Source organism: Argentina silus, assembly GCF_951799395.1.
Source record: "Argentina silus genome assembly, chromosome: Y".
NCBI classification, from domain to species: Eukaryota; Metazoa; Chordata; class Actinopteri; order Argentiniformes; family Argentinidae; genus Argentina; species Argentina silus.
The window spans coordinates 21,927,127-21,943,283 of record NC_139654.1 but is presented as its reverse complement, the minus strand read 5'-3'; the positions used below and the strand labels follow the sequence as shown (position 1 = coordinate 21,943,283).

At 45.1% G+C, this 16,157-nt stretch overlaps 1 protein-coding gene across 4 annotated transcripts; it reads left to right on the top strand.

Annotated features, from left to right (window-relative positions):
• The first annotated feature begins 1,833 nt into the window (after nucleotides 1-1,833).
• On the top strand, nucleotides 1,834-13,165 carry LOC310824300 (uncharacterized protein). 4 transcript variants are annotated; one of them, XM_083697181.1, is made up of 10 exons: nucleotides 1,834-2,168; nucleotides 3,046-3,295; nucleotides 3,407-3,732; nucleotides 3,841-3,925; nucleotides 4,909-5,066; nucleotides 5,183-5,291; nucleotides 5,695-5,938; nucleotides 6,057-6,213; nucleotides 6,313-6,846; nucleotides 10,635-13,165. In XM_083697181.1, exons 3-9 carry the CDS (start codon nucleotides 3,418-3,420, stop codon nucleotides 6,589-6,591), a joined length of 1,347 nt encoding a protein of 448 aa, XP_083553307.1. In that variant the 5' UTR covers nucleotides 1,834-2,168; nucleotides 3,046-3,295; nucleotides 3,407-3,417; the 3' UTR covers nucleotides 6,592-6,846; nucleotides 10,635-13,165. The 4 variants fall into 4 exon arrangements, with proteins under 4 accessions (XP_083553307.1, XP_083553310.1, XP_083553309.1 ...); XM_083697182.1 differs by lacking the exon at nucleotides 1,834-2,168 and adding an exon at nucleotides 2,786-2,912; XM_083697184.1 differs by lacking the exon at nucleotides 3,046-3,295 and having other exon boundaries at nucleotides 3,614-3,732.
• The last annotated feature ends 2,992 nt before the right edge of the window (nucleotides 13,166-16,157 follow it).

Below are 16,157 nucleotides of genomic sequence, written 5' to 3'. Positions count from 1 at the left end.
TTACAGTATGAACAGTGTAGCAGCATATGAACTGTATAGTAATGCAGTCTAGCAGTATATATATGTATTAACAGTAACATGAGGTAGATAGCAGAATAAATATAAATATGGAATGCCGTATGAACAGTATAAACAGGTATGTACAGTATGTGCAGAGTATTAACAGTAGTATTAAGAAAAATATAAAGATATGTGCATTATGTGCATTATGAACAGTATGGACAGATATGTACAGAAGAGCAGTGGTATTGAGTAAGAGCAGGGGAGGGGAGTGAGGAACCGGTGATGCGTTGGGCAGTTTTCACCACCCTCTGCAGTGCTTTCCGGTCAGATGCCGAGCAGTTGCCATACCATACTGTGACACAGTTGGTAAGGATACTCTCGATGGTGCAGCGGTAGAAGTTCACCAGGATCTGAGGAGACAGATGTACCTTCTTTAGTCTCCTCAGGAAGAAGAGACGCTGGTGAGCCTTCTTTATCAGGGTGGAGGTGTTGAGGGTCCAGGAGAGGTCCTCAGAGATGTGGACACCCAGAAACTTGAAGCTGGTGACTCGCTCCACCTCAGTCCCGTTGATGAGGATGGGGGTGTGTGCGCCAGCTTTAGACTTCCTGAAGTCCACAATGAGCTCTTTGGTCTTCCTGGTGTTGAGAGCCAGGTTATTTTCGTTGCACCACACTGTTAGGTGCTGGACCTCCTCCCTGTAGGCCGACTCATCGTTGTTGCTGATGAGACCAATCACCGTTGTGTCGTCTGCAAACTTAACAATGGTGTTTGAGCCATGTACAGGTGTGCAGTCGTAGGTGAAGAGGGAGTAAAGGAGGGGGCTCAGCACACAGCCTTGTGGAACGCCGGTGTTCAGGGTGAGGGTTGAGGAGGTGTGGTTGTGAAGCCTAACAGACTGCGGCCTGTTGGTTAGGAAGTCCAGAATCCAGTTGCACATAACTGTAAATATAACATATAAAACATACAAATAAACATAAAATAAAATATATACAGTCCAGTTTGTACAAATATAATAAGCATGTGTAAAATTATATGTAATTGCACCAATATCGACATTTTAAAGATAAAAGATATTGTGATCCCATCACTTTCCATTCATGTTTTCACTCGCGCTTTTATTTTGAAGCCGCGAATACGGCGAAAAGCGAAACCGGAAGTCTTAATGGAGCTAGTTGGGGCTCAGTGAACAGAGCTCGATTTTTTCCTCCAAAGTCAAAATGGTGAAGCGAATGGTGAGTAAATAGTCCAGTTCATTCATGATTTGGCTGTGGAAAGCAAGTAAGCCCAAGGAACTCAGTATAGTAAGAAGAAGAGTTGCCCTTATCTGGCGCATTTGCTCTACAGGCGGCTCGACTGACAGTGCCAGTGTAGGAATGTGTGACAGATCCTAGATTTCGAGGGAGATTTTAGGATTCAATCATCTTATGAATGTGTTGAAGGTTGAAGTCTCTCCTCATGGGATGGTGTCTCTAGTAGGCCTATGATATTTCTAGCCTGGAGAAAATAATGTCTCAGCAACAGCGGTTTGTCCAACTCTCCACCCCCTTGCTCGCGCTGGCCTTCGGTAAGGACGAGGAGAGCTCGAAAGCCGGTGGCGGAAAAGACAACGCCAACATTGCGAGCGGGCAGGAGATTTTTGCGGATTTCAAAGCGTAAAATTTGCGCAGCTTCTGGAATAAGAGACTTGTTAAAGCTGTTGCCAAAGTTTACTTTCAGGATGGATGGAGAATGTGTCAAAGCTCTCAAGTCTCACGCATTGGGCGTGAGACACACGCATTTCAACCCGTTCACACGCCACACCTTGTATTTCTCACGCAGAGAAATTACCAGGATAACGCCCACCAAGTTGCGCCGCTATTTTTTATAACAGTGGAATCAAGTGGGTTCCCCGTACAGTTCAGGAGGCGCCTGCCACGCACCAGCTAATCAAATAAAAAGAATATAGCTACCGAACAGCCAATCAAAAAATAGCATTGCTGTATCCGGGTAAGATTTAGATATTCCCGCTAAAACAAGGTTACATTCTGATTCCAACGAGGACAATGACATTGATTCACGCGCTCGCTGAAGTAGCTACAGAAGAGGACAGCACGCATTGATTCACATCTCGCCGAAGTAGCTACAGACTGATCGACGTGGGAGAAGACCATATCCTATGAGTACAGTAAGTCATCTCATCATTTGATTTCCGTTGCTGGGGAATATTGTGTCCAGGCAGCTGGTAATCAGTAATGTTAGCTAACAGTTTGACCAGAGTGTGTGAACTAGCCTAGCTAGCCAGTTGAATCCCTGCTAATTTCAGCAGCTATACTGACACTTGTTTTTTAGTCTTAGTTCAGGACCCATTATTCACAAAGCTTTTCTCTTAGGCCAAAGATGTCAGGGAAGAGGCAAATGAGCATTCTTTCATGCTTCGCTCTGAAGGATCAGCTCCCTAAAAAGGTGGCCAGGTCAGAGGAGGAGACTGTGGAGAAGGCAGTAGTGGAGGCAGTAGATGAGGCAGTGGAGGACACTGGAGGAGGCAGTGGAGGAGACAGCTAGGGTGTCAGTAGAGGATGAGTCAGTGGAAGAGACTGTGGAGGACACCATAGATGAGACAGTGGAGAAGCCACTGGAAACAGGGAAAAAGAGAGGAGTAAGTGGAGCAGCCACCTATAGGTGTTTCTTTAAGAAGGAATGATCAACCCGATGGCCATTCATCACAATGGGAACCACCAGCTCCTTCTACTGGTGCTCAGTCTGCAGACAAGAGAACTCCTGTGCCCATCAAGGCGTGAGGGACATAAGCAGGCATGTGGAAGGCAAGGGACATCGAGCCAAAGAACAGGCTCTAAACTCAGCCAGCAGTGTAGCACAGTTCTACACGCCAGCAACTTCTGTTGGAGGCATGAGTGTACAAGAGGCCAAGGTACATAGCACAGGAAAACCAAAAGGCTGGTGTCAATGTTTGATGAATTGCATTTTCCTTCAAATTGTTGGTTATATTACCATGAAAACGTATCGAATGTTTATGATTATTTAATCAATTGTTTCTATTGCAGACCAGGAGAGCTGAGGTGAAGGTTGCAGTTGCAATGGTGCAGCACAATGTTCCATTTGCCGATGCTGACCATTTCAGCCCCTTGTACAAAGAATGTTTAGAGACTCCCCCACGGCTCAAAGCTTTAAGAGCGCAAGCACCAAAACAACGTGCATCATAAATGAAGCAGTGGCACCACATTTCAAGAAGGAACTGGTGATGAAGATGAGAGAATCCCTTCACACTTGTCACAGATGGCTCAAATGATACTGGTATGAGTTTAACAACTACCAGTAATTTGTATGTTTGTATCCATTTCTACATGCACACTCATACCATTTTTGAACAACATGTAGGTTTAGTTATGCGCCTTATTGTTACAGGTCTAGAGAAGATGAATCCCTTCACAGTGAGAATATTTGACACCAACAAAGTTGTGCACAGATTCCTTGATATGTGCACCACCAGTGGACGGAGCTGTGGCACTGCTGAAGTGATTTATAAAAAAATCAATGACACCTTGCAGGAAAGTAACATCCCTTGGAGAAATTGTGTAGGTCTCTCAATTGATAATGCTCCTGTAAATACAGGTGCCAAAAATTCAATTGCAGCCAGAATGCTGAGGGAAAATGGCAGCATTTACATACATGGATGCCCCTGTCATATTATCCACAACACTGCCAAACATGCAGGGCAGAAGTTTTTGGAAGTAAGTTCAAACATGTACACTTTATATTACCAATCTGTTAAGCCCAATGCCAAGTAAAACAGTTTGCTGTATAGTGTTGTAATAAATCTTTGAATTCATGTATTGCAGATATCCGGATTTGATCCAGAGGATCTGACTGTGGATGTTGGGTACTGGTTTAAGGGAAGCACCAACCGTAAAGGTTACCTGGCAGGTTTGTGATTCAACCAGCTCTACTGTTATACAACAAAATGCAGACATTTTTTATTTGTTTGCTATTGATGTTATATATTGTGACACCCTCCGGGGCGTGAGGGAGTGTCACTGAACCAAACACAGTAAAAGACGTGAGTTCCGCACCAGGATCCAAATGAATTAACTTTATTTGGGAGTTGGGGAGGGGAGAAGGGAGGTGATAGGGGAAGGGAGAATCGGGAGTCAATGCGTCCGCTGGGCTGTCAATCCGTCGTCGGTGGTCAAGCGATGGGTTCGGTACACAGGCTCGGGTAGTCATACGATCCAGGATGAGGCGGTCGGGAGGGTAGTCGGGCAGGCGAAGTTCGGTACACAGGCGGGGGGTCGGACTTTCCACGGGGTTCTCCTACACAAATGGGTCATACACAGCGCTTTTAAATCTCTCTTTCTCACTCTTCTCATCACCTACTACCACCTTCTTCCACCAAAGTACTTCCTCCCATTGTTGGTCTGAGTCCTCCTTTTCTGCGGCCTCCACTCGCGCTGATCTGGTTCAGCTGCGCTCCGCTGATTGCGTTCTCCTGCTGAACTCACCCTGGCCGGCGGAACTCCATGTATGGGCATGCCACCGATCTTGCGAGGAGAGAGGGATAGAGAGAGAGAGGCGACAGCAGAGACATAGCGGGGCGAGATATACACCCCATTTATCACCACTCCACCTTCCTGTGCGCCCTCATTCACACGGCGGGCGTCACAATATATATATATATATATTCCAGAATTTTGTGACTTCCATGGGAGCGAGTACATGGCAATGCTGCTGCACATTTCAGTGCGATGGTTAAGCCTGGAGAGGTGCATTACACGAATTCTGCGACAGTATGGGCCACTTACCAGCTATTTCAAGTCTTTAAGTATGTTGCTTATTTCATTGACAGTAGTACAGGTGCATTACACCAGACTAAATATGTACTTTTAAGCGTAACCTGTTTTTATTTCCAGATGAGAAACAACTAAGGTTTAGAAGGCTGGTGGATGCATTTTCCAACCCCCTGACTGAAGTCTACCTCCTCTTCTTTCAAGCAACGCTGCCAATGTTCACCACACTGAACCTCCTCCTCCAGAGAGAAAGGTCTTCCATCTTCCAGCTCCATGGAGAGGTAAAATGCAAGGGTTGGGCTATCCTGCTGCCAAGTATGTCTGCTTATTTTTCATTGGCTGATAAGTCCTTTTTCAAGTAATACATGGACATTTTTTATGAACTACAAATTTGCAGATGACGAAGTTCATCATGAAACTGTGTGCGAGGTTCATGAAGCCGTTAGCACTACAGGGCCGACAAGTCCATGACATCCTCTACAAGGACCCACTAAACCAACTGCCAGGTAATACTTTCAAGTCTCACATAGGAGATAAACCTGTATGCTCATTGACCTCAAATATACTTTTTGGGAAGATTGTTGTTATGAGTTGGGTGATATCTCTGATGTGATGGAAAAGGCATAAAATGTATGTAGGCATACAATGTATATGTAGTCTATGGGTAAAATAGCATGCTTACATAGAGGAATACCTTCAACCACTTGCACTTATTGTGCATATCTTGCTGAATCTATGTGCACTTACTGTTTGTCTGTCTAGTTTTGAGTTAAAGTGCTGACTGCCATGTCAAATTCCTGTGTGTCTACCTGATGCATTTGGCGAATAAAAAGTGATTTTGATTCTGAGATATTGTTTAAACTACCTGTACTTAATTTGCTTTATCTCTTTCTGTTCTCTGTCTGGTAGGAGAAAAGCTAAATGTTGGCTTCACCACCAGAGCTACCCTCAACAGGCTCCTTGAGGCTGGAGACATCACACCTCAGGAGGTGCAGCTATTCCAGCAGGCAGCAGTGGCGTTTCTGGTCAGGGCTGTGGAGTATGGCATCAACAAACTCCCCCTGAAGGAGGCCCTTCTGAAGCATGCAAAATTTGTTGACGTGCAGCAGAGGGCTGAGTGTGGGGTGGAAGATGCCCTATACTTCGTAGACAGGCAAGGGTTTCCACATTTTCCAGGATTTCAACATATTGAATACTTTGGTAAGTTTAATTTTGACCATGGTCACAAAACAAATCCTTAATCAGTTCTTTACACATGGTGCTCTTTTTAGATTTCAGGAACTACTTCCTTTCCATGGGCCACAGGAACAGGACATGGTGAGTGAGGAGTTCCTGGAGTATCAGCTCATGGATATCCCCATGCCCCAAGATCCCACCACCTTTAATGTTGAGGAGTTTTGGGGGAGTATGTCCTCAACAAAGAGCAAGGTAAGAAATATTTGGCACCACATGACATACACATAATTAATTGAAATAATAAAAGCAAAGCATTTGAGTAATAGATGCCCTTGGTTCCTTTTTTCAAAGGTGACCGGTTTGAGCCAGTTTGGGAGGCTTTCTAAGATAGTTGCATTAGTGTTAGTGCTCCCTCATTCGAATGCAGACGCTGAGAGGGTTTTCTCCATGGTCGGACTGAACAAGACCAAAACCAGGAACAGCTTGGCACTCGATGGAACTCTGTCATCCATCATGACAGTTAAAATGGCTGGCCTGGAACCACAGTGTTTCAAATGGGAGCCACCAACCCCCGTGCTGAAGGCCTCAAAACATGCCACCAACACCTACAATGAACAACACCTGCACTAAGAAATGCTGAATTAAATAAATATTTTTATTTGTATGAATTTATGTGTCATTTTTCAGATCAGACCCCCGTCCCCACCCCAACCAAACCCCCACCCCCGCCGACGACAAAATCTCACTCTGAACTCAGTTCAAAACTTGAGAGCCCTGATGTGTTCCTGTTCGTCCAAGGGAACGCGAACAATTTGGAGGTGTTGAGGGAGGCGTGGATGCGCAGAGTGCTAAGATCACCCAAAGGATTTGTCATCAAAGCATTGGGTATGTTTCCAAATGATTATCATCACTATGTGAATGTGTGCAGGTGCCTTTTTATTTTTGTGTCATAACTGAAAATGTATAATTAAAATGCCAGCTATAAATGATAAACATTAAAATATACGACTGAAATGTTTACTTGAGTCCCCATATGAGTCTGGACATTTTGGAGACACTGGGAAATAATTTGTTTACTACACAGCACTTAGCACAGAGAAAGTGTTCTAAAGGTGTTTAAACAACACCACCCAAATAATATCAATGACATGTGTCGCCGAGGGCGAGTCTAGTATGGCCTTTCCCCGGCCTAAACACCATTCCCAACGTTACCCAGTTAAGCACAGCAGGATTGGCCCGAGGTTTGAGAGCAACCTTGGTGAATCACCACGACACTGCGAGAAAGAGAAAAAGCTTAGCAGCTGGGGGCCCAACCTGACGAGGGACACCGCGGCTGCGGATGTTCCTGAAACACATTTTATCTTTGATTTATCCCTCAAATAGGTGCAACTGCATAACTGCTTATAGATGATAAAATGATTTATAAGTAGTGTAACTGCATAAATTACCTAGAAGTGATGAGTTGATTCAAATGTATGTAAACTGCTTAAACTGCTTAGATATAACTAGAACGTGAGTGTATGACCCCGTGTCACTATATCTGCTTAGGCCTCGTTGTAAGAGTAGGCCCGCTAACAAAGAAAGTACTAGAAATAACCATGTTTTACTGTGTGGTCTTGCTCAGAATTAATCGCTGAAGTAAGGCAATATATCATTGAAAAGTTGAAGTCATGGGTGCAAAGTGTGACCACTGTAGGAAAGGAAATATGAAGTGAGGCCCGTCGAAGGGGTAGGTCAGGTGGTGGAAAGTCCCCAACAGGAAAAGTACCATGGCGTCCGAAATCAAGTGTGAACATGTTAAGAGATGTGTGATGCTAATGATATAGAGAATAGAGTGATTTGCTGGTTTTAAGGCTTTTAAAATGATTGATTACTATATTGTTATACGGTAGGAGAGTGTGTTAGTGATAGGGCCTGAAAGCCATGCCAGTGAGGGACAGAGAAAATGTCCTAGTCTTAGTGTTGCGAAATCTGGTGTTATTGCAATACCCTCTTCCTCTTTTTTATTTTTATATTCTCTGAAAAAAATACTTTGCAGGCCTGCTCTGCAGAACATAGACACACACAATGGAAACTTAGACACAATGTTCAGACATAGACACACAATGTTCAGACATAGACAAAACACACAAGATAGGGAGGTACCTTAGCCAGGGTATAAAACATGCTTTTTGGGGCATTTCGCTGGTCGCACCCCGCTGCGGAGCGTATGTACCTGAGGCATCGGCGCAGGATTGAGTGTGTTGGAGACCAAGCCCGGAGCTCATACTCTGATCATATTCTGGCTTACGAATTGCAACCGCTGAACAACTTTTGGAGACAAGTTTTGGAGTATTTGGAGATCATTTTAGTGACTAGACCACACACTGAAAACTCCACAGTTCCTCTCTCAGCACGGGGCCGGACCCTTAGCTGTTGGGGCTGTGGCAGCGAGTAACACCGAGGAGCATTTATTATAGGTTTTCACACCAAGGAGCATTTATTATAGGTTTTCACACCGAGGAGCAATTATTATAAGTTTTGTTCTTTTCTAATTTTTAGCGTTTTCAGAGGAGCACCTTTAGATATAGTATTATTATAGGAGTTTTCATCAGATTCACGGATAATACTTGGACACAGGATTTCAGGATCATCTAGATTTCAGGATCATCCAGAGTTCCGGATCATCCAGATTTCAGGTTCGTCCAGAATTCAGGATTCTTCAATCAATTCCAAAGAAAAATAATTTTAGTAGTTTTTCTAGATTTTACTCGTCAGGGGCAAGGCAGAGGCCCCCCGTGGGGAGTCAGAGCCTCTTGGCTGGGTAGAGGAAACTCGAGCTTACCACAAACACGGCGGATAGAGGAAACGGACCTAACTCGACGGGGTTTGGAACCGGAGCCTCTCCAAATCTTCACTGACCAATAGTAAGGCATACTGATAGGTTTTGTTATTTTCAAATTTTTATCGTTTTAAATGTTATCATGTTAACATTTTAGCCACTCTGTCTGTAACCCCATTTTATGATATTTTAGCTATGCTGTAATGCTTTGAACATTAATTAAATATCATATCCTGCATTCAAAGCAACAGTGTCATGAAATTTAATGGTTTATTATTTTTACTTTAAATTGTAGAACTCAGTATAAGTCACATTTCTTCTCCTGGTAATGTAAAAGGTTATAGGCTACTGTGCATGTGATATCATAGGATCTGAAAGGTTATATCTGGCCCATTATTTTTACCTCCATTGGGTATATTTTCCATACCGATAAATCTTGTATCCGCAACCACACCAACTGGCACTCATTGAGGTTAGAGCAGCCGTACAACCATAGAGGTCGCCCGCTTCTGTGCACGGTTTTATAGGGGTGACTTTTCAGTGCATTTGAATGAAGGAAGCTTCTATGGAGGAACTATGGGATTTTTAGGCTGTTAACAGCGGAGTGAATCTAACCACCACCGACCTACACCGGACCCCGAGGTCCAAACCTGTTACTAGAGGGTTGGTACCGGAGCCCTGTAAAGGGCTTTGAGTTCTGTTTGTGAATTTTATATTTTTAAACTGAAACTCAACTTTTGCCGGGAGACAGATGCTTTTTGTTTTTCTTGAGATGCTTGATAAAGAATCGATTTTTTAAGCACTTTGGACATAAGGGAAACATCTCATGGTCACATTTCACACAATAGTAGGCTATTGGCTTGACCAAACATTGTCTGGTGGTCTGTATTTACCAAAGCCTGTTTATAAACCTCCGCCGACAACCTCTAATTGCTCTCTCCCCATCTCTCTCTCTCCATCTTTCTAAAGCCGAAATGCCACCTTGTTCGCTGCAGTAGAGGAATATTCATTGATAGATAGATAGAAACTTTATTTATCCCTAGGGGAAATTCAGGAATGTAACCAGATAAACAAAGCTTTTAGATTATTTATACTTTTTTCAGGGGGACACTTAAAAAAAACAATACAGCTGCAAGACACAGTAGCAAAACAGCATCCCATATTGTTCATATTGTTAAAATTCTATTTTTTTTGTAAGTAGAGCCCTTTCGGGTTTTTTCAAAGACGCATTCTGAATGTTGACATTTGGGCCAAAAAGAAGCCTGGCCAGCGCGGAAGCATGTAGGACGAAATTCGCGCCCTCTGATTTCGATAATATACGAGTTGTGCCACGCGACTCACGCTTGAAAGAACGAATTGTTGAGTTTGTGCTGATTAGTGCAAGAATTGTCTTGTTAGAATGAATCATATGAGCCATATAACCCTTTACACCTTTTACTGTGTCAATGTTTTGGTCAGAATTACCTTTTTCAAGATATTGTGTGTGTGTGTGTTATTCTGTCTGTAATGTAATCATACAGTATTTGATAGAGGAAGCATTTTGTCTTCTTTTAGCTCTATATTCCAACAGTTTGGATTTGAAATCAAAAAATTACTATGGGGTCAAAGTAGAGATTCTCAGCTTTAATTCAATGGTTTTTTTTGCATCTGGTGGGGTCAATGGGTCACAGACATTACAGACAGAATAACACACACACACATGAAATAGCTTGAAAAAGGTAATACCAACCAAAACATTGAAACAGTAAAAGGTGTAAAGGTTATTGAGTGAGCAGAAGCAATTCTGATAGGACAACCTTTGACCATGAGGAAAAACATTATAGTAACGCAAGATCTTCTGTCTGCTTTACAGCGTACAGTGACCATAAACTACATCTCCCACAATGCATGTCAAATTTGTGACCCGCGAAATGACGGGATCCTGCCGCTAGATCGCATATCGGCGTTTGACTAAACCGGTGATGGATATGAAAAAGATCTACAAATAATCCCAAAATGTCCAAGAAGAGAAAAGTCTATGCAGAGGGAAGGCGAATACATGTTTTTGCTTCAAGGAGAAAAACCGATATGTCTTCTGTGTTACGAGGCAGTGTCGGTGATGAAGGAGTACAATTTACGTCGGCATTTTGACACGAAACACGGAGCTAAGTATGCAAAATTAAGCCTCCAAGAAAAACATAAAATGATCCAAGAATTAAAAGGCAGACTGCAATCGCAGCAGAATTTGTTCACAAAAGCTACAGCCAAGAGTGATGCAGCAGTGAAAGCTGGCTTTATTGTGGCTGAAGAAATCGCCCGAGCTTCCAAGTGTTTTTCGGAGGGAGCATTTTTGAAGCGGTGCATGCTAAAGGTATGTGAGCAGGTGTGCCCCGACCAGATACAGACTTTTAGAAATGTCAGTTTGTCAAGAAACACCATCGCAGACCGAGTTAAGGAACTAGCAGGAAATCTGACAACACAGCTGGCCGAAGAGACACGCAGTTACCTGGCTTTTTCATTAGCTGTTGATGAAAGCACGGACAATACAGACACAGCGCAACTGTCCGTTTTTATAAGAGGCGTGAAGGCAGACTTCACTGTCAGTGAGGAGCTCTTGGATGGAGCTGCCATTCATGGTACGACGACGTGTAGGAACATTTTTGACGCGGTGGAGAGGTCCGTAAGTAAAACGAAATTACCCTGGGAAAAGTTGGTGGGGCTAACTACCGATGGCGCACCTGCAATGTGTGGAGAAAAAGCAGGCTTTGTTGGACTAGTGAAGGAGAAAATGCAAAAAAGTAACTGCCACACACCTCTGATAACTTATCATTGCATTATCCACCAAGAAGCTCTGTGTGGAAAGGTTCTGGGACTGGATGATATAATGATCACGGTCATGAAAACAGTGAACTTCATTCGGGCGCGTGGCCTGAATCACCGCCAGTTCCAGCTGTTTTTGAAGGAGGTGGGCTCAGAGCATGGAGATGTGCCGTACCATACAGAAGTAAGGTGGCTGAGTAGGAGCGCGGTCCTCAAACGATTTTTTGAGCTTAGGGAAGAAATTGCTTTTTTCTTGCAAAGCAAAGGAAAACCCTTGCCTGAACTGTCAGATCCAAACTGGATGTGTGATTTTGCCATGTTGTGTGACATAACGGAGCATCTCTCCCACCTGAATCAGAGGCTGCAGGGACGCAAACAAGTCATCACGCAGATGTCCGACATGATCACAGCTTTCCAGCGTAAACTGCACCTGTGGAAGTCCCAACTGGAACAGGACAATCTTGCCCACTTTCCTGTCTGTCAGAGCATCTCAGCCTCATTCCCTGGTGCTTTTTCATGCGCTCGGTTGGCTACCAAAGTGAACCGGTTAATTAATGAATTTGATCGGCGCTTCTCTGACTTTAGAACACAGCACTCAGGCTTTGCCATCTTTGCCCATCCTTTCACCACCGACGTCGAAAGTGCGCCCCATCTCCTTCAGATGGAGTTAATAGGACTTCAAAGCGATAGTGGCCTGAGAGCAAAGTTCCAGGATGCTGCAATTGAGGACTTTTACCGTCAACTGCCCCCTGCTTCGATGCCACAGCTCCGACTTCATGCTGCCCGTGTTCTATCCATGTTTGGGAGCACCTACCTGTGCGAACAGATGTTTTCAATAATGAATCTAAACAAGACCAAGCACAGATCACCGATGACAACCTCCACGCTGTTTTGCGGAGTGCTACAGCACAAGACCTAAAGCCAGACATTGACAGACTGACCATGGGAAAACGGTGTCAGACATCCAGCCAGAAAACAAATACGTAAGCATTTTTAAAAACCTGAATTAAAAATGTAATAAAATGTATTTCAACCAAAAATAACTTAAGTGTAATATGTGTGCAATTGAATGGTTGTGCTTGCATTTATTTTGTGTTTGTTGTTATTTTCAGAACATGATCAATGGATGAGGATGGTGTGTGATATGGTGCCCAAGGTGAGGAAGGATCTACTTGCTGTGTTCAAGGCCAAGGAGCATCACCTCATCAACTTCACCCTTCACCAATATAGTTGTGAACTGAGACAACCCTTATTGTTATTTTAAGTTAATTACATATACTACGTTGTATGTGTAGCAATGTATTCAGTGTGTTTACAGGTGTATGTGTTCATGCAGTCAAATGTTTGCTGTAATCAAAACCATCTCTCATTAGTTGGATGTATGCCCTCTGTAAGGCTGTCTGCAGCTATTTGTTTTTGTTAAATGCCACACATGTCCCACATGTTTTAGCAGCTCACAATTATTTGTTCTACCATACTTCTGCCCTTCTCAACTGTGACAAAAAAAGTTGATTTGTAATAACTTGTTTAATCATATTTGTCTTTGTTATTCACTTGAAAAGTTTGATCTTTGATTGATGGAGTAATGTGGGTTTCTTAACCTGATAAATTAAAGGGATTTATGTTATAATAACAGTGCGATGTGCTTACATATATTTTTACATTTATGTAAATGAAAATGGCGCCGCCGATGCCGGTCGCCGTTGTGAGAGCTCCGCAGAGGATGTGCGTTTTTTTAGCTTTTATGTGTTTTCTAAATTTTCTCATTGTGAGAAACTCACTGGCACTGATATCCTACGACAAGGACACACTTCTACAGTTAAACTACAACTTAAGACCAAGTATTTTGGATAATTATTCTATCGACACGGCGTGGCCGGCGGAGATCAGAAGGACCCCCCACGATAACAACAATGGGAGTGCGCCAAAAAAGAGGAGGAAACACCGGGGAAAGCGGGCAGGCATTCGGAACCGGCTGAGAGCTCAGGCCCACCGTCCACCTCTGCCTAGCATACTTCTTGCTAATGTCCAGTCTCTGGAGAACAAGATGGATGATCTAAGGGCGAGGATTACTTTCCAGCGAGACGTAAGAGACTGTAACATCCTTTGTCTAACAGAGACATGGCTTACCTCGTTGGTACCGGACCGAGTCATCTGCCCTTCCGAGTCCTTCTCTGTTTTCCGGGCGGATAGAACGGAGGAGTCCGGCAAATCCAAGGGTGGTGGAGTTTGTTTCATGACCAACAGCAACTGGTGTAACCCTAACAACGTAACGACGCTTTCTCAGTCCTGCTCGGCTGACCTGGAGCATCTGACCATCTCATGCCGCCCATTCTACCTTCCCCGGGAGTTCAGCTCAATCATCATTAAAGCCGTCTACATTCCACCACAGGCCAACACCGAGGCAGCGCTATCGACCCTACATGATACGCTGTGCCGGCATCAGAGTAACCACCCTGAGGCGGCGATGATAGTAACAGGTGATTTCAATCGGGCTAACCTTAAAAAAGTTATGCCTAACTTCCGTCAACACATCAAGTGTGCCACCAGGGGAGATAGAACTTTGGACCAGTGTTATACTCAGTTTAAGAATGGGGACAAAGCTGTTTCCCACCCTCCCTTTGGGAAATCAGATCACTGCGCCATTCTGTTGATGCCTGTTTACAAACAGAGGATCCAACAGGTAGCGGTCGTGAAAAGGGAGGGAAAGCGGTGGTCCGACCAATCAGAGGCCGCGCTACAAGATGCGCTGAGTGACGTCGACTGGGATATGTTTCAATCAAGTTCCAGCGATGTCAGCGAGTTTACAGAGACCGTCTTGGACTTCATCTCTACATTAGCCGATAACATCGTACCAACGACAACGGTAAAGATCTACCCCAACCAGAAACCCTGGGTCAACAGCTCCATCCGTGCCGCTCTGAGGGCTCGCACCGCCGCTTACAACTCCGGGCTGGCATCCGGCAGCATGGATGAGTATAAAGCGGAGTCCTACAAACTGCGGAGGGCGGTGAAAGCCGCCAAGAGGAGATACGCAGACAGAATGCAGGCGCAGATGGAGAGCAACGACACCAGGGGACTATGGCGAGGACTACGATCTATTACGGATTACCGGCACACACCCTCCTCAACCGGAAGTGCAGATGCCTCCCTAGCCGAAGACCTGAACTCTTTTTATGCACGGTTTGAGGCTAGCAACACCACCGCTAGCGCGCCGGCTAACAACAACAACGTCAGAGTGCTGGCTAGCGCGGCTGATGGGAGTTCACACGCTGGGGCAGAGCAAGCACTCTCCGTGACGGAACACGATGTGAGGAGGGCTCTGCTGAAGGTGAATACAAGGAAAGCTGCTGGCCCAGATGGCATACCTGGGAGAGTACTTAAGACCTGTGCTAACCAGCTAGCTCCTGTGTTCACCACTATATTCAACCTATCACTGGCTAATTCAGTAGTTCCCACCTGTTTTAAAAGATCGTCTATCGTCCCTGTGCCCAAGATCACCTCCCCAGCCTGCTTGAATGACTACAGACCCGTGGCTCTAACCTCAGTGGTCATGAAGTGCTTCGAGAGGCTGATTAAGGATTACATCTGCTCCTCCCTCCCTCCGACCCTGGACCCACTGCAGTTCGCATATAGACCAAACAGATCTACAGACGATGCAGTTTCCCAGGTCCTCCACACCACTCTCTCTCACCTTGACAGGCAGAAGGGGGGCTATGTGAGAATGCTGTTTATAGACTATAGCTCAACGTTCAATACCATAGTCCCCACCAGACTGGCTGATAAGATGATTGGTCTAGGACACACATTCCCCTGTGTGCCTGGATCCTGGACTTTCTGACGGCCAGGCCACAGGTGGTCAGGGTGGGTAGACACACCTCCAGCTCACTCACACTGAGCACAGGGTCCCCCCAGGGCTGTGTCCTTAGTCCCCTCCTCTACTCCCTGTACACCCACGACTGTGTGGCTAAGTCCAGCGAAAACTCCATCATCAAGTTTGCGGACGACACGGTCGTGGTGGGGCTGATCTCAGATAACAATGAGAAAGGCTACCTGGACGAGGTGGCGGACCTGTCACTCTGGTGTCAGGAGAACAGTCTCATCCTGAATGTCTCCAAGACAAAAGAGCTGATTGTGGACTTCGGGAGAGCACAAAAACTAAGGGCCTACACACCGCTGGACATCGGAGGGACTGCTGTGGACAGGGTGAGCAGTTTTAAATACCTGGGAGTCCACATCTCAGAAGACCTGACCTGGACTACCCACATCAGCACACTGGTGGGAAAGGCAAGGCAGCGCCTGTTCCATCTCAGGCAACTGAGGAAATTCAGAGTCTCCCGGAGGATCCTTCAGTCCTTCTACTCTGGAGCTGTGGAGAGCATCCTGGCTGGCAACATCACCGTCTGGTACGGTAACAGCACGGCCCAGGACAGGCGAGCTCTGCAAAGGGTGGTACGCCTCGCAGAAAAAACCATGGGAGCTCCAACCCCCCCTCTCCTTGTCCTGTACACCAGGAGGTGTAGGACCAGAGCCTACAGGATTATGAAGGACCCTCACCACCCGAAACATGGACTGT